The sequence below is a fragment of the Papaver somniferum genome, chromosome 3 (assembly GCF_003573695.1).
Source record: "Papaver somniferum cultivar HN1 chromosome 3, ASM357369v1, whole genome shotgun sequence".
Taxonomy (NCBI): Eukaryota; Viridiplantae; Streptophyta; class Magnoliopsida; order Ranunculales; family Papaveraceae; genus Papaver; species Papaver somniferum.
This window is the reverse complement of record NC_039360.1, coordinates 104156115-104176702: the sequence shown is the minus strand read 5'-3', so window position 1 is coordinate 104176702 and position 20588 is coordinate 104156115. Positions and strand designations below refer to the sequence as shown.

Below are 20588 nucleotides of genomic sequence, written 5' to 3'. Positions count from 1 at the left end.
CTCAAACCTTATAGTACTTAAGACGCTGTGCTACCATTTTTTCTAGCGTCCTCTATATTTGAAACGCGGTGCTTTTATTTTTTCCAGCGTATTTCTTTCGCAATTTCCTTTTCATGCCATATTTGTAATTCTTCCAGAAAATGATTGCACTGCTTGCATTCATAATTAGGGTTTCCATTTTTAATTTTCAAATTAATCAAAATATTATTTCCATCTAGGAATTTCTTTACCCCTAAAAGAAGAAACAAAATTCTGAGTCATCCTAAATCATCATTACCCACTAGAGCAGGACTGGAAGGAAACCCTAAACAAACATTTTGCATTCTCTGGAAGATGTCCGGGAAACAGGATATGTGCAGAAGAAGGAAGGCGTTTTGGGCCGTTTACCCCAGAAAGACCAGGGAGATCTCGCGTCAGGAGCATAGACAGGTTTGTGGTATTTCATTATGGCATTCGTTTTTTCATTGCAAGAACAACATATGATCGCACCCGATATGGCCATGATTGGAAGATTTACATCAAGAAACAGTGTGAAACCCTTATTCAATCAAGTAAGCAAAAAAGGACCTTAAACTCTGCCGCCACTGAGTGCAAGGAAAATGTTCGCAAGTTACGGGAATATATTCGAAAAAAAGAACAGGGAGATCTAGTCATCAATAAGATTGATTGTGTCTTCACCGCCATTAGAACCCGCTTCAACACCATCACTTCCTTCGGAGACGCTTCGCTGTTCTTTTCGGATATTTCTGCAGCAACATTCTCCGCTTCAACATCCTCAGCAGGGACAGTCTTTGTACCTTCCTCAGAACTCACTGCAACATTGGAGATTGTGCCAATCACTTTCAGACGTTCGGGCTCATCTGGGTCGGAATCAAGGATTATCACACCGTCGTGGATTGGATAATCACACTTTGCATCACCTGGAGGCCGTTTGTGTTCAACCCTCCGCCTCTTTAACCGTGCTGCAAACCTCTCAGCTCTCGCGACGCTTCATCATGCCTCCATATCGATTGCAGCTGAAAGGGCACAAATACGTCCCCTGGCAATACGCAGATGCAGAATGGACATCCCTTGTATAACACGACCAACTTCGCGAAGTGGGAGGTCGATTTTGTCCATCACCTCCTCGTGCGCATTAGCCTCAGGCTTGTTAACTTCGAAACTTTTTTCTGGAGAAGTTACAAAGTGGTTATCACCAACTTCTTCCATCATGTACTGCAAAAAAGAGGTTACAGTTGCATGTCAAAAAAAAAATCATCGTGGTCAATCAGAGGATCAGATAGACAAGGAGCAGTACCTGAGATATCGAAGAAAGCGATTATTTGATAGGAAGAAGGTCCTTGGAGTCTTCTTTATATTTCACGATCCAACAAGATCCCAGGAGAAAAAGGAGACTTTGCTTCCCACCTATAAAGGCTACTGATCCGGGATAGTGATCAACAATACTTATCAGATATACAATGCTTGTCGGACGTGTTTGGGAGAAGTTGTCGTATAATGAGAGTAAGCACACCCAGACCAAGAAGCGGGCCGAGTTCCGTCCAGGGATATGCGGAGGGAGTCAAAGAAAGTCAAAGCGGCTCCACTAACCTAGTCGTACTCTCTTCCAAACCCTAATTAAGATCGGAAAAGACTGTTGAGGAGGAACGGCTCAACCAGCTCCGGGACTCTTAGGGCATATGACAGTCTTCTCTCACGCGGTAAATATGTATTTACTTTAGCTTGATCATTTCGATATGTAAATTATCACCATCTCATGCCTACCCCACAACTATGTAATCATTATGTGCTAGGCAGGGGACTTAATGTTTATGGTGGATTCTCGTTTAAGGTTAAAATCGTAAAAGCCGAATTTAATAGGCTGACATCTTGTAAAGGATAAGGCCATTTGAGTGATGAATACTTCTTCACTTTATTAATTCACCAAGAATAGAGCATGTGGCAACAATCCATGTGAATTAAATACACCCAGAACGGAGCATGTAGCAACAATCCCGATTTTCTTTGGATTTATAACATTATTAATTAATGCTTTATTAGCCTTGTATTTTCTGTGATGTTCCCGGGAACCCTCACTGTTGATGCGGCATGAGGACTGAGTGTTGCTCCTAATAGAGTAACACGAATCTCCGAGTGTCAATGGTGAGGCATGCACGAAATGCCCGTACATGCTATCTCTCGGTGTGTTATACTAGCCCGATTGAGTAAAGCCTCTCGGTGTGTTATACTAGCCCGATTGAGCATTCCTCTCGGCGTGTTATACTAGCCCGATTGAGTATAATCTGGACTTCCCGTGCTAGTCTCAGAAATAATCATGACCACGCAGGTTGGCCGCATGATTCGATACCCTAGACGATCCTCGGTAGGAGCAGGCTATCACCACAATGACCACCAGCGGGCCCGTTTGTGCCCTGGTTGGTCGAACGCATGCCTTACCCCCAAATAGCTTCCAAACGCCAGCCCTGAAGAGGATGGTCGAGCAGGCATGGAGTGGCTAGCATGCACAATACTGTCAAAAAATGGTTTCAAAATAAGTCGCGACCGTCCAACTTCGCAGGCACGGTTGGACTGCTTGGATTGTCCCGCGATCAATTGGTGAAGTGTTGGCACGCCCATTGGCGGGCCCACTTTCCATCTACCTGATCGGTTCTCCCACATCCAAGCAATGGAGCAATAAATGATTGCCCAAACATGGCTGGAGTGATGCTTTAGGAAACCGTGGAAATCCAAATTGATCACGACCATCCAACTTCGCAAGCATGGTTGGATGCCTTAGATTACACCCAGGACCGTCGGTCAGGTATCACCATGTTCACCACCGGCCCAATGTGGGTCCCGCGTGGTCGGCCAGCACATACGAAGAGCATAGCATGCAAATTCGTCCGGCCAAAGTAACATGCGCGCGACCAACATAAAACCCTAATTAGGGTTTGCGGGATATTACATGTGTCGTAAATCGATCACGAGCGTCTATCTTCGCCAGCCTGGATGAAGAGTGCAGGAATAGACTAAGGAGGTCCAGAGAGTATCTACATGATCATCAGGGGCCCGTCTACCTCTATGTCCGACCGACCAGAGCAAGGCAGGACCAGACGCCTCGGTTCGTGTGCCATGAAGATGACAAATCGCGCCCCTTTGGAAATCCTTTGCGGCACAGGATTCATGTCTCAAATCGATCTCAGCCACTTCTCTTTACCGGTAAACTTGAGTGGCCTAAATCGCATCTTCATGGGGCAGTGAGGTATGGACATGCTGAAGAGTGATGCTTGCACCTCTTCAAAACCCTAAAACTTCATCAACGGTCGCAAATGAGCGTCATATATCATCTCATCCGTCCAACTATACCATCTTGGTTAGGCAGCCCAGGCTAGGAGTTAAATGACAAATAAGGTGTCGTGGTGATTACCATCCGTCACCCTACCACATCATGTGATCGGCCAAGGGAGGGCTTTCCTGTGCAACCTCCAAACTATCATTCGAAGATAACTAAGCATGCATCTGTTCTAAGACGCTTAATCCGCGACTTACTCCATTAAGCCTTAAATCAACGATGCTTCATACACATTGATTATATTCGACGCGTTACATGTATAGAATACACACGATATTTCATGAATATGGACTTCCTAAATAAGTTAGTTATTTAACCTAGCACCGTATGCTACCTTCTATGGGTCCCACGATCCACACAATTGAGACATCAAGCATGTCACAAATTGGGGGATACATACTGGGGGTATTGGTCTGGAGGTTTACAGCGTGCAGCGTGCAACGCGCCATCACAAGAACGTGTCAGGAAGACATGGACGGTTAGTGATGATGGGAGGAGTGGGCTCATACTTGATCGTGTGACAATCACTAACACGACTCCACTACTCCATCACTCCACTTCCTCCACTTCCCACGAGAGACTTGGTTTAGGCTCAATGACTTGTATAAATAGGGACTCCTCCCTATTTCCTAGACAGACAAGACAGAAACCAAGTGTTGATACAATTCGTATTCAAACACACATAGCTGATTGCTTACATCTTGCAAGCCAGTTCGGTATTCTGATACAAGTCATAAACATACAACACCTTCACAATCTCAACACTTTCTTCGCTTCCTTCCCTAAGATCAACCCCATCTCCTTCACTTTGTGACCGAAGCAAGTCTGGAACGGCCATTTCTTGGTTTAGGCTAGAATTTTACAGATTGGTCTCTCGAATCAGAAATCACTCCCGTGCAGTGCATTTTTTTAGGGTTTAGATTCATTTCTCATCCACACACACCCCAAAATTACCAAAACCAGCTGAAATAGTTTTCACCCATAAACAAAAGCAAACTGTAGATATGGTAAACTCTCATCCCATGTTATAGGATGCTTAAAATTATATCCCCTTAACATGTGAACCATAGTCCTGTTGACCACTTCTATTTGTGGATGAAAATATGTACTCTTCTTCAACCTAGTTTCCATCATCTTCCATAAAGAATCCCAAAAGTGACTAAGGAATCGACTATCCCTATCAAAAATAATCGAAGTAGGTAACCCAAAATGCTTCCACACATGCTCAAAGAAGAGCTTTGTTGCACCGGCTCCCGTTACTGTCTTTGTACATGGAATTAATGCAATCATCTTGTTGAATCGGTCGACCACAACGAACAAGTAATCATAACTAGACTTAGTCTTTGGTAACCCACCAAGAAAATCCATAGAAATACTCTCCCAAGGTCTTGATGGTACTGGTAATGGTAGATATAACCCACGTTTCATGTTGGAAGGTTTAGATGTGCTACACAACTTACACCCTCTAACTAACTTAGCCACATCATCTTGCATCTTTGGACAAAAAACATACGCCGGAGGTTAAGTAGAGTTTTATTCATCGTAAAGTGTCCATCAACTCAAGAAGTGTGTGCCTCTCTCAACCACTGTAAACGATCTCCATCTTCTGGTATGCAAAGTAATTGACCTTTGTATAACAATCCATCTCGGAGTTCAAACTCGCCTTTCAAACCACTCTTTACACCTTCTAACACCTTCTTTAAGTCCTTGCTAGATGTATATGACTCTGCATACTCTTGCGGAACAATCAGCTGAATCTCATGGCCACCAATAATGCTCGGAATGGTGGACGAGACAACATATCTGCCAACTTGTTTGTTACTACCTTCTTGTAATTAATGAGAATGTTGAAACTCATCAAGTAAGACATCCACTTCATGTGTCGGTCTTGTTGTAGTTTCGTCTGAGCGTGTAGATACTCCAATGGTTTGTGATCTAAATGTACCACTACTTCTTTACCTAAGAGATACACTCGCCAATGCTTGATACAATGATATGAAGCATAAAACTCTTTGTCATAAGGTGTGTAGTTCTTAATAGCACCTGAGAACAATTCTGAATGGTACTCCACTGGTTTACCATCTTGTAACAACACTCCTCCCAATGCATAGTTAGAAGCGTCGGTCTCAACTTCAAAAGTACGCTGTAAGTTAGGAAATGCCAATACTGGTGCTTTTGAAATCTTCTGTTTTAGTAACTGAAAAGCGTCTTCATGGGTTTGCTTCCATTCAAACTTTGCCTTAGCTCCCGTCAAACCATGTAATGGTCCTGCAGTATTCAAAAAATGCCGGATAAACTTACGCAGGTAGGTACAATCCCCTAAGAAACTTATGATTTCAGTTGAGGTACTAGGTCTAGGCCACTTAGTGATCACTTCAACCTTCCTTGGATCAATCTTCCGTTGTCCACCACCAACAATAAATCCGAGATATACTAACTCCTGCTTTCCAAACTCACACTTCTTTACGTTCAACTTCAGCTTGCCTTCATGTAACACTTTAAACACCTTTTCAACGTGAACAAGATGCTCTTCCCAACTTCTGCTGTATATAAGGATATCATCTAAATAAATAATAGCAAAATCTTCTATAAAAGGTCGTAACAAGTCATTCATCAAACGCATAAACGTCGTTGGAGCATTACACAAACGAAAAGGCATCAACCATTCGAACAAGCCTTGTTTGGTTTTGAAAGCAGTCTTCCATGTATCATCTTCTCGAACTCTCATCTGGTGGTATCCGAATTTGAAATCCAACTTTGTAAAGACTCGAGCTTTTCCCAACTGATCCATCATGTCGTCTATCCTAAGTAGAGGGTAACGATTCTTGATAGTGATCTTGTTCAATGCTCTATAATCAATACACATACGCCAGCCTCCATCTTTCTTTGGTACCAATAATACCGTTGATCCACAAGGTGAAGCACTTGGCACTATCATTCCTAATTCTAGAAGTTCCTGAACTTGTTTCTTGATTTCATTGGATTCCTCTACGGTCGTGCGATAAAGACCTACATTAGGTAACTCTCCCCGGTCAACATGATCTCATGCTCCACACTCTTCTTTGGAGGTAATCCCGTGACATCCGAAAATAAATCCTTTTACTTCAACTTCAACCTTTCTAGGTCATCTTCTTGTTTTGCAGACAAAGCTTCCAAACAAATTCTACTCGGCTTCTCCTCAAGAGAACGGATCACAAGGAAATTAACTTTGTGTTAGCATTCACCAACCACTTAGCCTGAGTGGATGTGATTAACCTTGCTCCCTCAAGAGGAGAATCTATGGCCCGAATCACAAAACTTTCCCCATCTTTAGTAAAGGTATACTTTTGTTCCCTCCTATGTAGAGTTGCATCTTTATCCCATAGGTAAGGACTACCTAGTACTACCTGGAAGACATCCAAAGGAACTATGTCGCATGTAACTTCGTCAATATATGACTCATCTAAAGCAAATTTGAACGTGCACTGCTGTGAAACTTGTAAGCCTCCTTCCTTTTGAAGCCATCCTAAATGGTATGGTTTTGGATGTTTGATAGTCTTCAATCCTAACTTCTGCACCAAAGAATTTGAAAGTAAATTCTTCTGACTTCCCGGGTCAATAACAGCATCAACTAGTGTTGTTTTGACTTGCATCTTCACTGTGAAGAGTCGCTCCCTAAGATCATCTTTTGAAGGTCTTTCTTTTTCCCCTGTCATAAAAGAAAGCTTTGAATTGGGTTCCGTTATTCCGTGGACTTATTTTGGAGTTTGAGCGACTAGTGCTGCCTTCTTGGCTTCTTTCCTCTGCAACCCTTTAGGCTTTAGATGAGGGTTCTTAACCCAACACTTGTCGACTACGTGCATGTTTGCTTGCAATGGGTGCAAGTCAAACTTTACTTGTCACTAGACTTCCCTTCTTCTTTGCTCCTTTCACCTCCTTTCACAGTGGTACCTCCAGATTTCACCTTAGTATTTCCCTTTGAATCAGATTTCTTAAGCCTTCCTTCAATGAAATTAGCTTTTATACTTGCTTCGGAGATAGTATCCACCGAAAACATCTTCAACTCCTTCCGTATATACTCATCGAACCCGGAAATATACTTCATATAGTAGCATGATCTTCCAAGTCTAAATCCAAAACCACAGCTTGATTCTGAAATTCCGAAGTATATTCTTGTACGGTTTGGTTGTATGATTGCTTCAAGTTGTACCACTTGAACCATCTCTCCTCAAGGTAGCCAACCGGATAAAATTGTGTCCTTACAACTGCCTTGAATCTTTTTGTATTTGATAAGCTTTCCAACAGGTTAGAGCATGCTTTTGTAGCTTCAATGCCGCGAAAGAAATCTTTTCCTTTGAACCATATTCAAAGAAATAAAAATACGTCTCTAGACGTTCAATCCAATCATCCAATTTTTCTACATCGACACTTCCATCGTAAAGTGGAATATCAACACGAAAATCAATTTTCAGATTCTTACCATGAGGTTTAGTTGATGTAGAACTTTTAAGAAGCTCGCCTATCTTCTTATCTTCATCCTCATCTTCTGAATCTTCTTCTTCCGAATCATCTTCTTCCGAATCATGTTTTTCCGAAGCTTCAGGTATAGGTGTAATGTTTTTCTTCGTCTTCGACTTGGGTATATTAGAACGAATACATTCACTCAGCTCCTGAAGGGTAACTTGAATTGACTTCATGTCTGTTTGCAGCGTAGCCACCTTTTCTTTCATAGTCTTTGGTTCGCCTTCCTTAGGAACATCATCTGACTTTGTCATCCTTGATCCCCTTGTTTTTTTAATGTCTTCTAGCTTCTCGAGTACCTCACCAAGCTTTATGTAGAGAGATCTAGTGAAAACCATAAACCACAAGGATTTACCCTAAAAACTAACCTTGCTCGTGATGACAACTTGGTACGTATTGATCTCTGTACCTTGGTAGATATTACTATAAAGGCGGAATTCAAAATAATAATAGACGAGAAACTTATAAAACAGAACGAAAGTAGTAATTCGAAGAAATTTATCTTCTCTAGATTAGGAACAAGAAAACGATTTACAATTCTCTCTTTGTTACGCTCACAATCTCTCTAAACAGTAGTTAACCCTAAACTGTTTGCTAAGCTTGCTTTTAAAATAAATAATTGTCTCACAAACATCTCTAGGTTTTCCGTACCTAGTATCTGTCTTTAGCTATTAGCCAAAGCTCTTTATTTATAGCCTCCATCGTACTCGGACGACCAAGGACTTCTGTTAGGAATATATTTCCTAAACAAAGAGTATTTCCTAAAACAAAACTCTTCCCTGACTAGGACTTCTGCCTGAACAAGGATTCATGCCTAGAATAGGATTCTTTCCTCAACCTAGCACGAGGTAAACTAAGTTCTCTAAAGGAGTACGGATACACCTGTATCACATACCATTGGTACGATATAAGCCTTGTTGTGGAAACACATATATGTATAAGTCCTTATTCCTTGAACCAAAGTTTGCGAACTTTGTTGATCAAGAGAAACAGAATGTGGCGTGAGCCAAGTCCGCAAACTCAGTCCGCGAACCGGCGGAAGTTCTCGACCCGATAATTTCTGCTGGAGTTTGTGAACCCCTTCCTGATCTTAAGTCCGCGAACCCAGTCCGCGAACTTGATTAGGTTATATCTAAAATTGGTTGTTCTTGAACTCATGTTTATATAAACTAAGGAATGCTTTTGCAAACCATGGCTATAAAGTTCATGAACCGATTCGAGTGAATCAAACCGTTTTTGCTTCGATTATGTCTTGTGTAGTTACATAATATCTAAGAAATTGAACAACTCTCAAACTAGTTCATTTGAGTCATTTGGACTATGGTGAGGAAGAATATGGTAGATATGAAAGTGATCATATGGCTAACCATTTGGTTAACTATTGTTGAACCAACAAATGTTAATGTTTGGGAACGACTACATAAACCCAAAATTGGACATTTCATTTGTGTGTAACAAGCTAAGTTTTCGATCCAACGGTTGAGAAATATTAGCTTGAATCTAATCAGGTTTTTATCTAACGTTGAATATTGAATGTTTTGTTACCAAGCTAACATTGGTTGCAAACCCTGATTTGAAAGATATAAGGGACATCTCTAGCAACTGGGAAACCTAATCCCCACACCTAACGTGTGATACTAGTTGTGCTAAGCTAGAGTCCATTCTCCTTTAACCTTTGGTTTATTCTTCTAAACCAGGTTAACGAATTAAAGACTTCATTGGGATTATGAAGCCAGACTGATACTACTTTTCTTGTAGTTGTGTGATCTGATCTTGTTGTTTCTATCGTTACGAGTACAATTGTGATAATTGGCTTGAGATTTTATATCTCCGATAGGCAAGATAGAAAAGTAATCACAAACACTTCGTCTCATCTTTTGTGATTCCACAATATCTTTTTTCGCTGCGTCCATTAAGATTATTGTGAGGTGGTTGATAATACTAGGCTCGGGAATATAAGTCTGGTTTATCAATTGGTTCCTGTCACCTTGATTTATCAAAAGACGGAAAAAAACTCGTAGGTATAATCGTGGGAGACGAATTTATCTATTACCGTAGACTTTTATGTGTGATAAATATTTGTTTATTAAAGTCTTCGACTTTGGGTCGTAGCAACTCTTAGTTGTGGGTGAGATCAGCTAAGGTAATCAAGTACGTAGCATCCTGCTAGGATCAGAGGCGTATGATCATAATTGTACCTTGGATCAGTGTGAAATTGATTGGGGTTCAACTACAGTCCATACCGAAGTTAGTTTCGAGTATGCTAGTGTATGTAGCGTCTTAATACAGTGTGTGTTCAATCTGGACTATGTACCGGGGTTTTTCTGCATTTGCGGTTTCCTCGTTAACAAAATTCTGGTGTCTGTGTTATTTCTATTCCGCATTATATTTGTTTATATAATTGAAATATCACAGGTTGTGCGTTGTTCAATCAATTAGAATATCCGACCTTTTGGTTGTTTATTTAAATTGATTGACACTTGGATATTGGTCTTTGGTACCATCCAAGTTCTCTCTCTAGTATTTGATAAAGACTCGCAGATTTCTATTTACTTGAGTATATATCAAATCGAGAGATTGAGATATAAACTCTTTGATATACTTTTATCTAGGTTGAGTCTGATTGTCTAGTTGATTCTCTATAAAGTATATTGGAGTTTGTCCATACAGATTGCTAAGCAAAATATTGGGTGTGGTTGTTGTACCCCCGCTTTTTCAATTGGTATCAGAGCAGGCAAACACGTTCAAGACCTCACAAGTCTGTGTCTGTAGCGATCTGAGGATGGAAGATAATATCTATGATAAACGCGTCACCAGAAATAAAGGCTATGTCTTGTCTAATTCTATTAAAGAGAAAGATTCTTCAATCTCAAATATAGACGAACCATGTGTTCCAACAAGACAGACAGGCTCCGACATGAGTATTTCCGATAGCGCTTCAAAAGAGTCTATATCTCTAAATGAACGGGAAACAGATGAAGAGAATGTCTTGATTCTAAATATTGCTAGAATCCAAGGTGATAGATTTAGTCGGTTAAAACACCATGTCGATGTTCTTCTTGGTGTAATAAGAGACTGCAAATTCAAAGAAAATACTAAAGATCATTCTTCACGTATGACTCTTGAGGCTAGCCTCAAAAAGGATGCTTTGGAAATTGAACATCGCTTGAGTAAACTCTCTATTCAAGGATGCTCTAAGCATTCTAATATACCAAGTACTTATGCTACGCCTGAAAACCTTCCAGCTTCAAAAGTAAAATTGGAATCCCTTCCTGTTAAAAAGAATGTGTCTGAATTTCCCATTGATCAAGGATGTTTCACATCACATGGAAGGAAGAAATCTCCTAACGAGGTTGTTAAGACTACTTTGTCTAATCACTCTTGTGATCAGAAAGTATGCCTCTTTTGCGATGCAAAAGGCTCCTCTAGACAAAAGAGAAACTCTAGGTTGAATAAAACCTCCTGGGTTCAACTTCAACACACCTTAGACTTAATTCTCAAAGGTGTAACTGACATTCGTATGTCTATACCAGTTGGTTTTCGTACTTATCCTGTGTATGTTACCAGGAAGGTCAGTTCAATGAGTTCCTAAAATGCTATAAAGCAGAATAGAAGTCTTAACAAGAATCGATTAAGGGAGAATCAAGTCGTTTGCTCTGGATATAACATTTCCCTTAATGTGAACGAAATTCCAGAAGAAAGAAGAAAAATTGATGATAAGAGAAATAACCTGATGGAGATAATTGAAGGATATAAAGAAATTGTCGACAGGTTGTCATCCTCCGCAAGTCAAAATTCTTCTGGTAAGAACTCTAACTATGTCTCATATTTTGATGACAGTAAGTTTTATGATAATTTCTCACATAAAAAGGGATCTCTTTCTAGATTCAGAAGGAAAAAAGAGACTCGATCATAAACACAATTCTCTTAATGAGCTCAGAGCTCATACTTGTGCTAATTAATCACAAGGGTTAAGAACTTGCTCATAAAAATCCTGTTGAGCAAGATGTGTAAAAATCAGGTATACTATGGCAACTTGGTGTTCTGCTTAGTTAAGCTATCCTCTTATCGTTTATAGCTAAACTAGTGCCTGCATCCAATATTGCCTGAGATGTATTTATGTTATATTGTTTCTCTCTTTATGCAATTCTTTTGCACCTATGTGGGCTGCTACACTTGTGCTCTAAATTACTCCTATGGTTAGGAATTTATTGAGCCATTCATGAATTTTTCATGGAGCAAAAGTTCTTTTGTTGTTTTATTCCTTATGGGACATGTTGTATTCGTATGTGTACACGGGTTTCCATCACGAGTCAACGGTTTGTAAAACCTATAGGTCTTCTTCCCTAAGAAACCATATAAACACCAAACCTCTGAGTCACGTTTGCGTACTCTAGGTTATTTTGGTTTATCAAGAATGTCGTCCTCTTCACAAACGTGTGGTTTTGCTAAAGGCTTTCTTGACAAAGGTATTGGTTTTGAATCCGAAAGGAGGAAGAAAACAACCCTTGTAGATGAAAATCATCCTAATGCCTCATGTTACTATGCATATCCTCATGAGAATGTTGAAAAGGATGATATGATTTCTGCTGAAGTGGTCCATGACTTCCTTAAGTATTTTGAGGAAGCAAAACTGCAGCTCGTTGATACTCTGAAAAATCTTGATGTGTTGAAAACTGAGTTGAAAAAGGTTTCAACTGACCTTGGTCTCATAAAATCTCACATCAACAATCTTCACAAAGAGAATCTCTTCTCTGAAGATGCAATGGATGCTGCTAATCACAAGCTCAAAGACACCAAGACTCGTGTGGATCTTGAACCGTCTATTTGACCTTAGTTCGTGTTCGGCCATGGCACTGGAGTCTGATTTCGTTCCCTAACTTGTTGATTTCTTCTATTTTCCTAGTAAATCTTCTATTTTCTTGTTTTTATTTTAGAAGAATAACTAGAGTTTGGAATAGCCATTATTGTGATTACACATAGTTATGTCCAACGTTTTCATCTTCTTGTTTTTTTTTAGATTTATTGGTTTAAATTCTAAATTTGTTTGGAAGATGATTTATGCAGTATTAATCTTTATGGTTTTATATATTGCAATTGTTTATGGGATTTGTGTGTTTACGTCCGTGAACTTGACTATCCCATATCTTGTCAAAAGTAAAGTCTTTCGTATGTCGATATTCATATGTTGATAAAAGAATGAATGGAATTTTGACAAATACAAAAGTTAAGCCTATATTGTCAATTTTTGATGGAAGATATGTTAAAATATTTTGTTTACAAGGATTATGTCTATTGAATGTCGTTATGCGAATAGTGATGGCAAATAGAATGAATCCTTGTGTATTCCGCAGTAATTGATCTTCCTTGATCCATATTTTATGTATTACTGTGAGGCTCCGTAAAGTGTCTTATGTTGATCATTAAACAAACAAGTTGATTATTTTATGATTAGCTATGTTGTTGTTCCGTGAGGTACTTTATGTCGAGCATTTTCAACTAAATTAATCATCTTATTTGGTTATTTAGTTATTGCTCCATATATTTTCTTATGATGAGCATGACCAATTAAATTGATTACTTTTGTGATTAGTTTGGTTGTGTATTTTGATTAGGTTAATTATGGGTTCTCTTGTGATTAATCTAATTGTATAATTTTGAGTCTCCATAAGTTCACTTATGTTTGAGCATTTTCGATTAAATTAATCATGGGTTCTCTTGTGATTAATTTAATTGAGTTTTTTGGATTCAAATTCATACTTGTATGTGATTTGTTATGTCCGAAGAAATCCTTCTTTTATTTCGAAATTAAGGTCACTCTTGTTGTTCTTTCGGGAATGACATTTAATGGGGGAGAGTTCTTTTGAACTTGCGCTTAATTTCCAAATCTTTGTGGGGAGTGCGGTTGTGGAATATTATAGGGGTTATCTTGTATCTTTACAAACTCCTCGATGAATGCATTTAGCTTCGGCTTTATGATTGCATCTAAAGAACAAGTTGATATATTTTTTGCTTTCTTTTGGTCAAGAAATGTCTCTTTAGGAAATTTCATTAGGATCCCGTTCTTGTACCTTTGCCAATTTTATTGACAAAAAGGGGGAGAATTAATATGGAGTTCACACTACAAATACATATGGTTTTCGGATCATTATGTAAGGGGGAGTGGTTTCCATGTGAGATGGAGTATTGACTAAGGGGGAGTGATACATATCACCATAGTATTGTTGTTGAAGTTGTGATACAATTGGACTTTTACAATGTATAATGATACTATGACACTTTATAACAATGATTGAGAACTATTGTTTTCTTGTTGTTATAGCTATGGATTTTCAACAACGATGGTGCTAAACTTACAACCTTTGGGATCATTGGAGTACTTGGAAGTGACGAAGATTTCGAGTAATGTTGAAGATTAGGCATGTGGAATAGGAGCTACAAAACTTAATTTATTAATTTTTTGTATTACATATGTATTAATAGTTTTTCCACTAAAATTGACAAAGGGGGAGATTGTTAGAGCATTGCTCGGTCGAACTCGCATGCGTTTCTATCTCAAGCATGTTTGTCAATGTTAGTAATCAAAACTATAAGTCTTGATTTCTAGCCTATATAGCTAAAGGTCTCGGACTAGGATAAAAAGTGTAGTTGAGCTCAAGACTCCATGGCAATCATCATACAAGACGAAAGACTACTCAAGGAACTGGTGGATCATCATCGACTAAAAGGTATGTGGATACTTGAACTTATCTGTCACTCAAAAGTCTATCTACTCTATCTCCTACTCTTGAGACAAAAGTCGTGTTGACGTATAGACTTTCATTATACACATTTCCTATTTCGAGCAGAGTTTAACTCGCCTATCTATTTCTCGAAATATGTGTTGGTAAGCTTTCCCTTTAGCCAAATTCATCTTTACCTAGTGACGAAATTCATGTTATGTTTCAATCACTTTGGAAATTGCTCTGACGAAAAATGGTCTGTGAATAACGACTGTACAACATCCTCTAAGAATGTTTCAAGGATTGAAATGAGAGTTTAGATTACATAACCATTGGTAGGATATAAGCATTGTTGTGGAAACACATATATGTATAAGTCCTTATTCCTTGAACCAAAGTTTGCAAACTTTGTTGATCAAGAGAAACGGAATGTGGCGTGAGCCAAGTCCGTGAACTCAGTCCGCGAAGCGGCGGAAGTTCTCGACCCGAAACTTTCTGCTGGAGTTTGTGAACTCCTTCCGTGAGCTTAAGTTCGCGAACCCAGTCCGCGAACTTGAGTAGGTTACATCTAAAATCGGTTGTTCTTGAAATCATGTTTATATAAACTAAGGAATGCTTTTGCAAACCATGGATATAAAGTTCATGAACCGATTCGAGTGAATCAAACCGTTTTTGCTTCGATTGTGTCTTGTGTAGTTACATAAGATCTAAGCAATTGAACAACTCTCTAACTAGTTCATTTGAGTCATTTGGACTAGTTATGGTGAAGAAGAATGGTGGATATGAAAGTGATCATATGGCTAACCATTTGGTTAACTATTGTTGAACCAACAAATGTTAATGTTTGGGAACGGCTGCATAAACCCAAAATTGGACATTTCATTTGTGTGCAACAATCTACGTTTTCGATCCAACAGTTGATAAATATTAGCTTGAATCTAATCAGGTTTCATCTAACGGTGAATATCGAATGCTTTTTTACCAAGCTAACATTGATTGCAAACCCTGATTTGAAAGATATAAGGGACAACTCTAGCAACTGGGAAACCTAATCCCCACACCTAACGTGTGATACTAGTTGTGCTAAGATAGAGTCGATTCTCCTTTAACCTTTGGTTTCTTCTTCTAAACCAGGTTAACAACTTAAAGACTTCATTGGGATTGTGAAGCCAGACCGATACTACTTTTCTTGTAGTTTTGTGATCTGATCTTGCTGTTTCTATCGTTACGAGTACAATTGTAATAATTGGCTTGAGATTTTATATCTCCGATAGGCAAGATAAAAAAGTAATCACAAACACTTCGTCTCATCGTTTGTGATTCCACAATATATTTTTTTGCTGCGTCGATTAAGATTATTGTGAGGTGATTGATAATACTAGGTTGTTCTTCGGGAATATAAGTCGGGTTTATCAATTGGTTCCTGTTCACATTGATTTATCAAAAGACGGAACAAAACTCGTAGGTATATTCGTGGAGACGGATTTATTTATTACCGTAGACTTTTCTGTGTGATACAGATTTGTTTATTAAAGTCTTCGACTTTGGGTCGTAGCAACTCTTAGTTGTGGGTGAGTCAGCTAAGGGAATCAGGTACGTAACATCCTGCTGGGATCAGAGGTGTAGGAGCATAATTGTACCTTGGATCAGTGTGATATTGATTGGGGTTCAACTAAAGTCCAGACCGAAGTTAGTTTGGAGTAGGCTAGTGTCTATAGCGGATTGATAAGTGTGTGTTCAATATGGACTAGGTCCCGGGGTTTTTCTGCATTTTCGGTTTCCTCGTTAACAAAATTTGGGTGTATGTGTTATTTCTATTCCGCATTATATTTTTTTATATAATTGAAATATCACATGTTGTGTGTTGTTCAATCAATTATAATATCCGACCTTTTGGTTGTTGATTAAATTGACTGACACTTGGGTATTGGTCTTTGGTACCATCCAAGTTATCTCTCTAGTATTTGATAAAGACTCGCAGATTTCTATTTTCTTGAGTATATATCAAATCGATAGATTGAGATATAAACTCTTTGATATACTTTTATCTAGATTGAGTCTGACAGTCTAGTTGATTCTCTAGAAAGTATATTGGAGTTTGTCCATACATATTTCTAAGCGAAATATTGGGTGTGGTTGTTGGACCCCCGCTTTTTCACCTCTTAAGTCTCAGGTGCATTCTCCTTTGGTAACGCAACTAATTCTTCTACGAGAGATGAAATTCTGAAAGCGTCTCTCATTAATGTTGTTTCCATCGAGCCAGATATGAAATATCTTGGACATTGTTTTATCATTGTGGCAGTCGTGCATGTGGTATCGGAGTTGGAGTGGGCGATTTTGGACGTGCAGGATGTTGTATCGTGGTGGTTTGCTTCTTACTGCTTCAGTGAAACTGCTTACAGAAGGTTGAAGGTTGTATTGCATGTTGGTGAGATGTATGCTTCCACGAATATCATGAGGCTCTTCATTCCTGGCAGGCTTGGTTCTTTCTAGCAGGGCAGGTGCTGTTGCAGCAATTGTTGTTCAGTCATATTTGCATCGTGACTCTCCAGTGCATGAATTCTGGACCTCTTGACATAATCATTTGGATGTTTGTTGTTTCGCTGAAACATTCTTCCTAAGTCTGACAGAGTGATTCGCCCAAGCTGCGGATTCTTTCTCGGCATGATGACGCGGGCATCGTAATCTTCTTGAGGCTGCTCTCTTGAGGCGTCGGCTCCAGTAGATCTGAAGATGTCTCGGGATTTCTCTTGTCCGGGTTGACATAATAGGAGAACCCCTTTATGATGATTTGAAGATGTGTCAAGCCTCCTTTGTTATTATAGATGTACGAACCTTCGGAATTACGCCATGTTTTGGATCTACACGTTTTGCTGATAAAGTGACAGCGGATACTCCTGACCATAAATTGTTAGCAGTGGTGGAATAGAGACAGACCTTTTCTTGTGTGATCTCTGCAGGTGTCTTTATAGGACTCCATTGGTGTTGAGATTTGTTGTCGTCTATCTCCATACTGGAACAACGGCTATGCGAATCCTCCCTTTATCTATCTGGGTGTGGATCCTGGTGATGTTAATATCAATGATAAATTTGAGGCATTTCTGGTTTGCTCCATATAACACTTGTGGTGTCACAGAGAAGGCGGTTTCTCCATCCGGACCTTCGAGAGACGCAGTTGTGCTCTTCTAAGTAGTAGTCACATCTTCTTGTGTCTCCACGCGGCTTTCTGATCCCTTCATATAGGAGATTTACTAGTGCTCAGCTATCCGAGGCATTTCCAGTAGCATTGCTTGAAAAGTATTTTTTGTGAAGCTTCTAAGAGAATGGAATACCGGAATTGAAATTGGTTGTTGAGCCTAAATTGAATTTAATGATTGAATTGGATATAAGATCCACTCTTTTGAAATTGAAAAAACTGGAATGAATATTAAGAAACTGATTTTGCAACCGAGAGATTAATCTCCCACTGTGGTCGCCAATTGTTTGAGGGTAAAAACTGGTTCCGCTGTTTTTGGTAAATTTGGGTGTGTTGATGAGAAACGAATTCAAACCCTAAACAATGCACTGCACGGGAGTACTTTTAGATTCGAGAGATAAATCTGTAAGACTCTGGCCTAAACCAAGAAACTACCGTTCCAGATTCAATTCGGTCACAAAGTGAAGGAGAAGGGGTTGATCTTAGGGAGGGAAGCGAATAAGGTGTTTGAGATCAGAATGTTGAATTATGAAGGTGTGGTTATTTATGACTTGTATCAGAATGTGGAACTAGCTTGCAGAATGTAAGCTATTAGTTCTTGGTGTTTTCTGGATACTGTGTTGATAACACTTGTGTTGTTATTGTCGAAATAGATTGAAAACCTATTTATACAAGTCATTTGAGCGCACCCCTGATCTCGTAGGAAGTGGAGGAGATTAAGTAGTGGATTAGTGGGGTTGTGTAAGAGGTGGTGATCATCATGTTGTCACACCTTCACCCACTATTCTCATCGTTGTTAACCGTCCGTTCTTTCCTGACACTTTCTCGTAGTGGGCGCGTTGCACCCCAGATGCTATAAACCGCCAGACCAATACCCCAGTGAGCATCCCCCAGTTTGTGACATGTTTGATGTCTCGAGTAAATGGGTCAAGTCTTGGGACTTGCTGCAAAGAATAGCATGCGGCACTATTAGGTTAAATAACTAAGTTATTTGGGAAGATGATATTCATAAAACATCGTATGTATTCGATGCATGTAAAGCATCGATTTTAAGTAAGCAGCTCAAAATAATCGATGTTCATGGAGCATCGTTGTTTTAGAGCTTGTCTAAATTAGTCGCGAGTCGATCGTCTTAAAAAGAAGAGCGTGACCGGACATCTTTGGGCGATCGCTTGGTAGCTCTAGGGGTGAGCTACTACTTGGTCGATCGTTCCCTGTAGGCGAGTGGCGGATGGTAGACATTCTAAAATCCTATCGGCCGATCTTGGTTAGGTCTAAACCATTCAAATCGGCTAGCCAAGTTGAATGGTCGAGACGATTTGCGGCAGTTAATGACTGTTGTTAAAGCAGCGCGAAGAACCATCTTTGGGCGATCGTTTGGGATCGCACGGGCAAGCTGTAGCTTGACCGATCGCTTCTTACAGGAGGGGGTGGCCGGCGATCATAGCATTTCCCCATCGATCATCAAGTATCCAATCTAAATCGTCCGACCAGGCTAGCGAAGTCGGACGGACGAGATAATTTTGCAGCAGCTGCTTGTCGTCGTTGTTTTTAGGGTTTGGAAACCGTGTGGCCAACCCTAGTTTGGTTAATCGAACCAAAACGCCGGGCGCTGCTTTGAACAGGCCGATCGGCCATGTGTGAATACGAGCCGCTACTGAGTATGCTGACATCTCCTGGGTCGTCTAAAATTAGATCTATGCCACTCGATTCGGCTGGCGAAGATGGGTGGTCATGATCGATTTGCGATAATAGTATACTTCAGCGAGTACAAATTAGGGTTTTAAAACGGCCACGTCCATCCTAGTTCGATCGAACGACTTAATACATTATAGACTTGTCGCGGGTAGGTCGATCGACCAAGGGAGGAGTTGGGACGCCAATGAACACATTGGTACTTTTTCGATCGTTCGAGACGCGATCTAGGATGTCCAACTAGGTTGGCTAAGTTGTACGGATGCAATGGATTTTGAGACCGCTTTTTCCGGTCTCAACTCGTTTGAACTTGTTTTCCCAACAGCGCGACCACCCACATTGGGGTTAATCGTTCGAAGCGATGCGGGTGTACTAGGTGGAATCTGTTCAGCCAGGGCATTAGTAGGCCCTCCAGTGGTCACCATGATGATCGCCTAGTTCTGCTAGAAGTAGGTCAGGCTTGTTGGATTGCGTGGCCAAATTGTGTGGCCGCGATTATTTTTTGAGATTGGCATGGACAGTCTAGATTTTCCCTAAGGAATTTAAACGTGTTTGATCGAGCTATATCTTAATTAAAAGTGCGTCGATATGAAAATATCTATGTCAGAGAACGATGCATCCTGTGTGAGTACTTTCATGCATATCTCAATACTGACACTTCGGGAGATTCACGCTACTCTGCTGAGAGTGAACATTTAATCGTCATGTCATGTCAATATTGAGAGTTCGGCTCGGAACATAGCATAGGAAAATAGTAGGAAAGTCATGCATTGGTGAATAATGCTGGTGGAAGATAAAATTCACATAATATTTTGGGATTGTTGTTGCACGCACCATTCTGAGTAAATTTCATATATACAGATATATTGAATTGCTCAATAGATATGTGAGCGAAGAGACTTAAGCACTCATTGCTTTTAAATGGCTTATGTTCCTTTGCAGGATGACAACGCATTAAATACAGGATTTACGATTTTATCCCTTGTACTAACAACCACCATCAATATTAAGTCCCCTGCTTAGTACGTAACAGTGACATTGTTGCGGGGTAAGCACTAGATGGTGACAAATAAAGATAAAACTTATGAGACAAAGTTAGATGTTACCAGGAGAGATGGGTGGGCATGTCCTTGGAACATGTCAT

At 39.8% G+C, this 20588-nt stretch overlaps 1 protein-coding gene across 1 annotated transcript; it reads right to left on the bottom strand.

Annotated features, from left to right (window-relative positions):
- Positions 1-993: 993 nt before the first annotated feature.
- Positions 994-19869, bottom strand: LOC113359819 (46 kDa FK506-binding nuclear protein-like). The gene is made up of 4 exons (XM_026603394.1): positions 19705-19869; positions 7791-7980; positions 5499-5599; positions 994-1215 (listed from the first exon to the last, which is right to left on the bottom strand). Exons 1-4 carry the CDS (start codon positions 19867-19869, stop codon positions 994-996), a joined length of 678 nt encoding a protein of 225 aa, XP_026459179.1.
- Positions 19870-20588: the final 719 nt, after the last annotated feature.

Coding starts and splice junctions, on each gene's coding strand:
- LOC113359819 (XM_026603394.1), bottom strand. CDS start 19,869: ATGGTGACCACTGGAGGGCCTACTAATGCCCTGGCTGAACAGATTCCA. Junction 7,981..19,704: donor TCTCAAAATCCATTGCATCC/GTACAACTTAGC, acceptor GTTACCCTTCAG/GAGCTGAGTGAATGTATTCG. Junction 1,216..5,498: donor AGAAGATTTCAAAAGCACCA/GTATTGGCATTT, acceptor TCTTTTTTGCAG/TACATGATGGAAGAAGTTGG.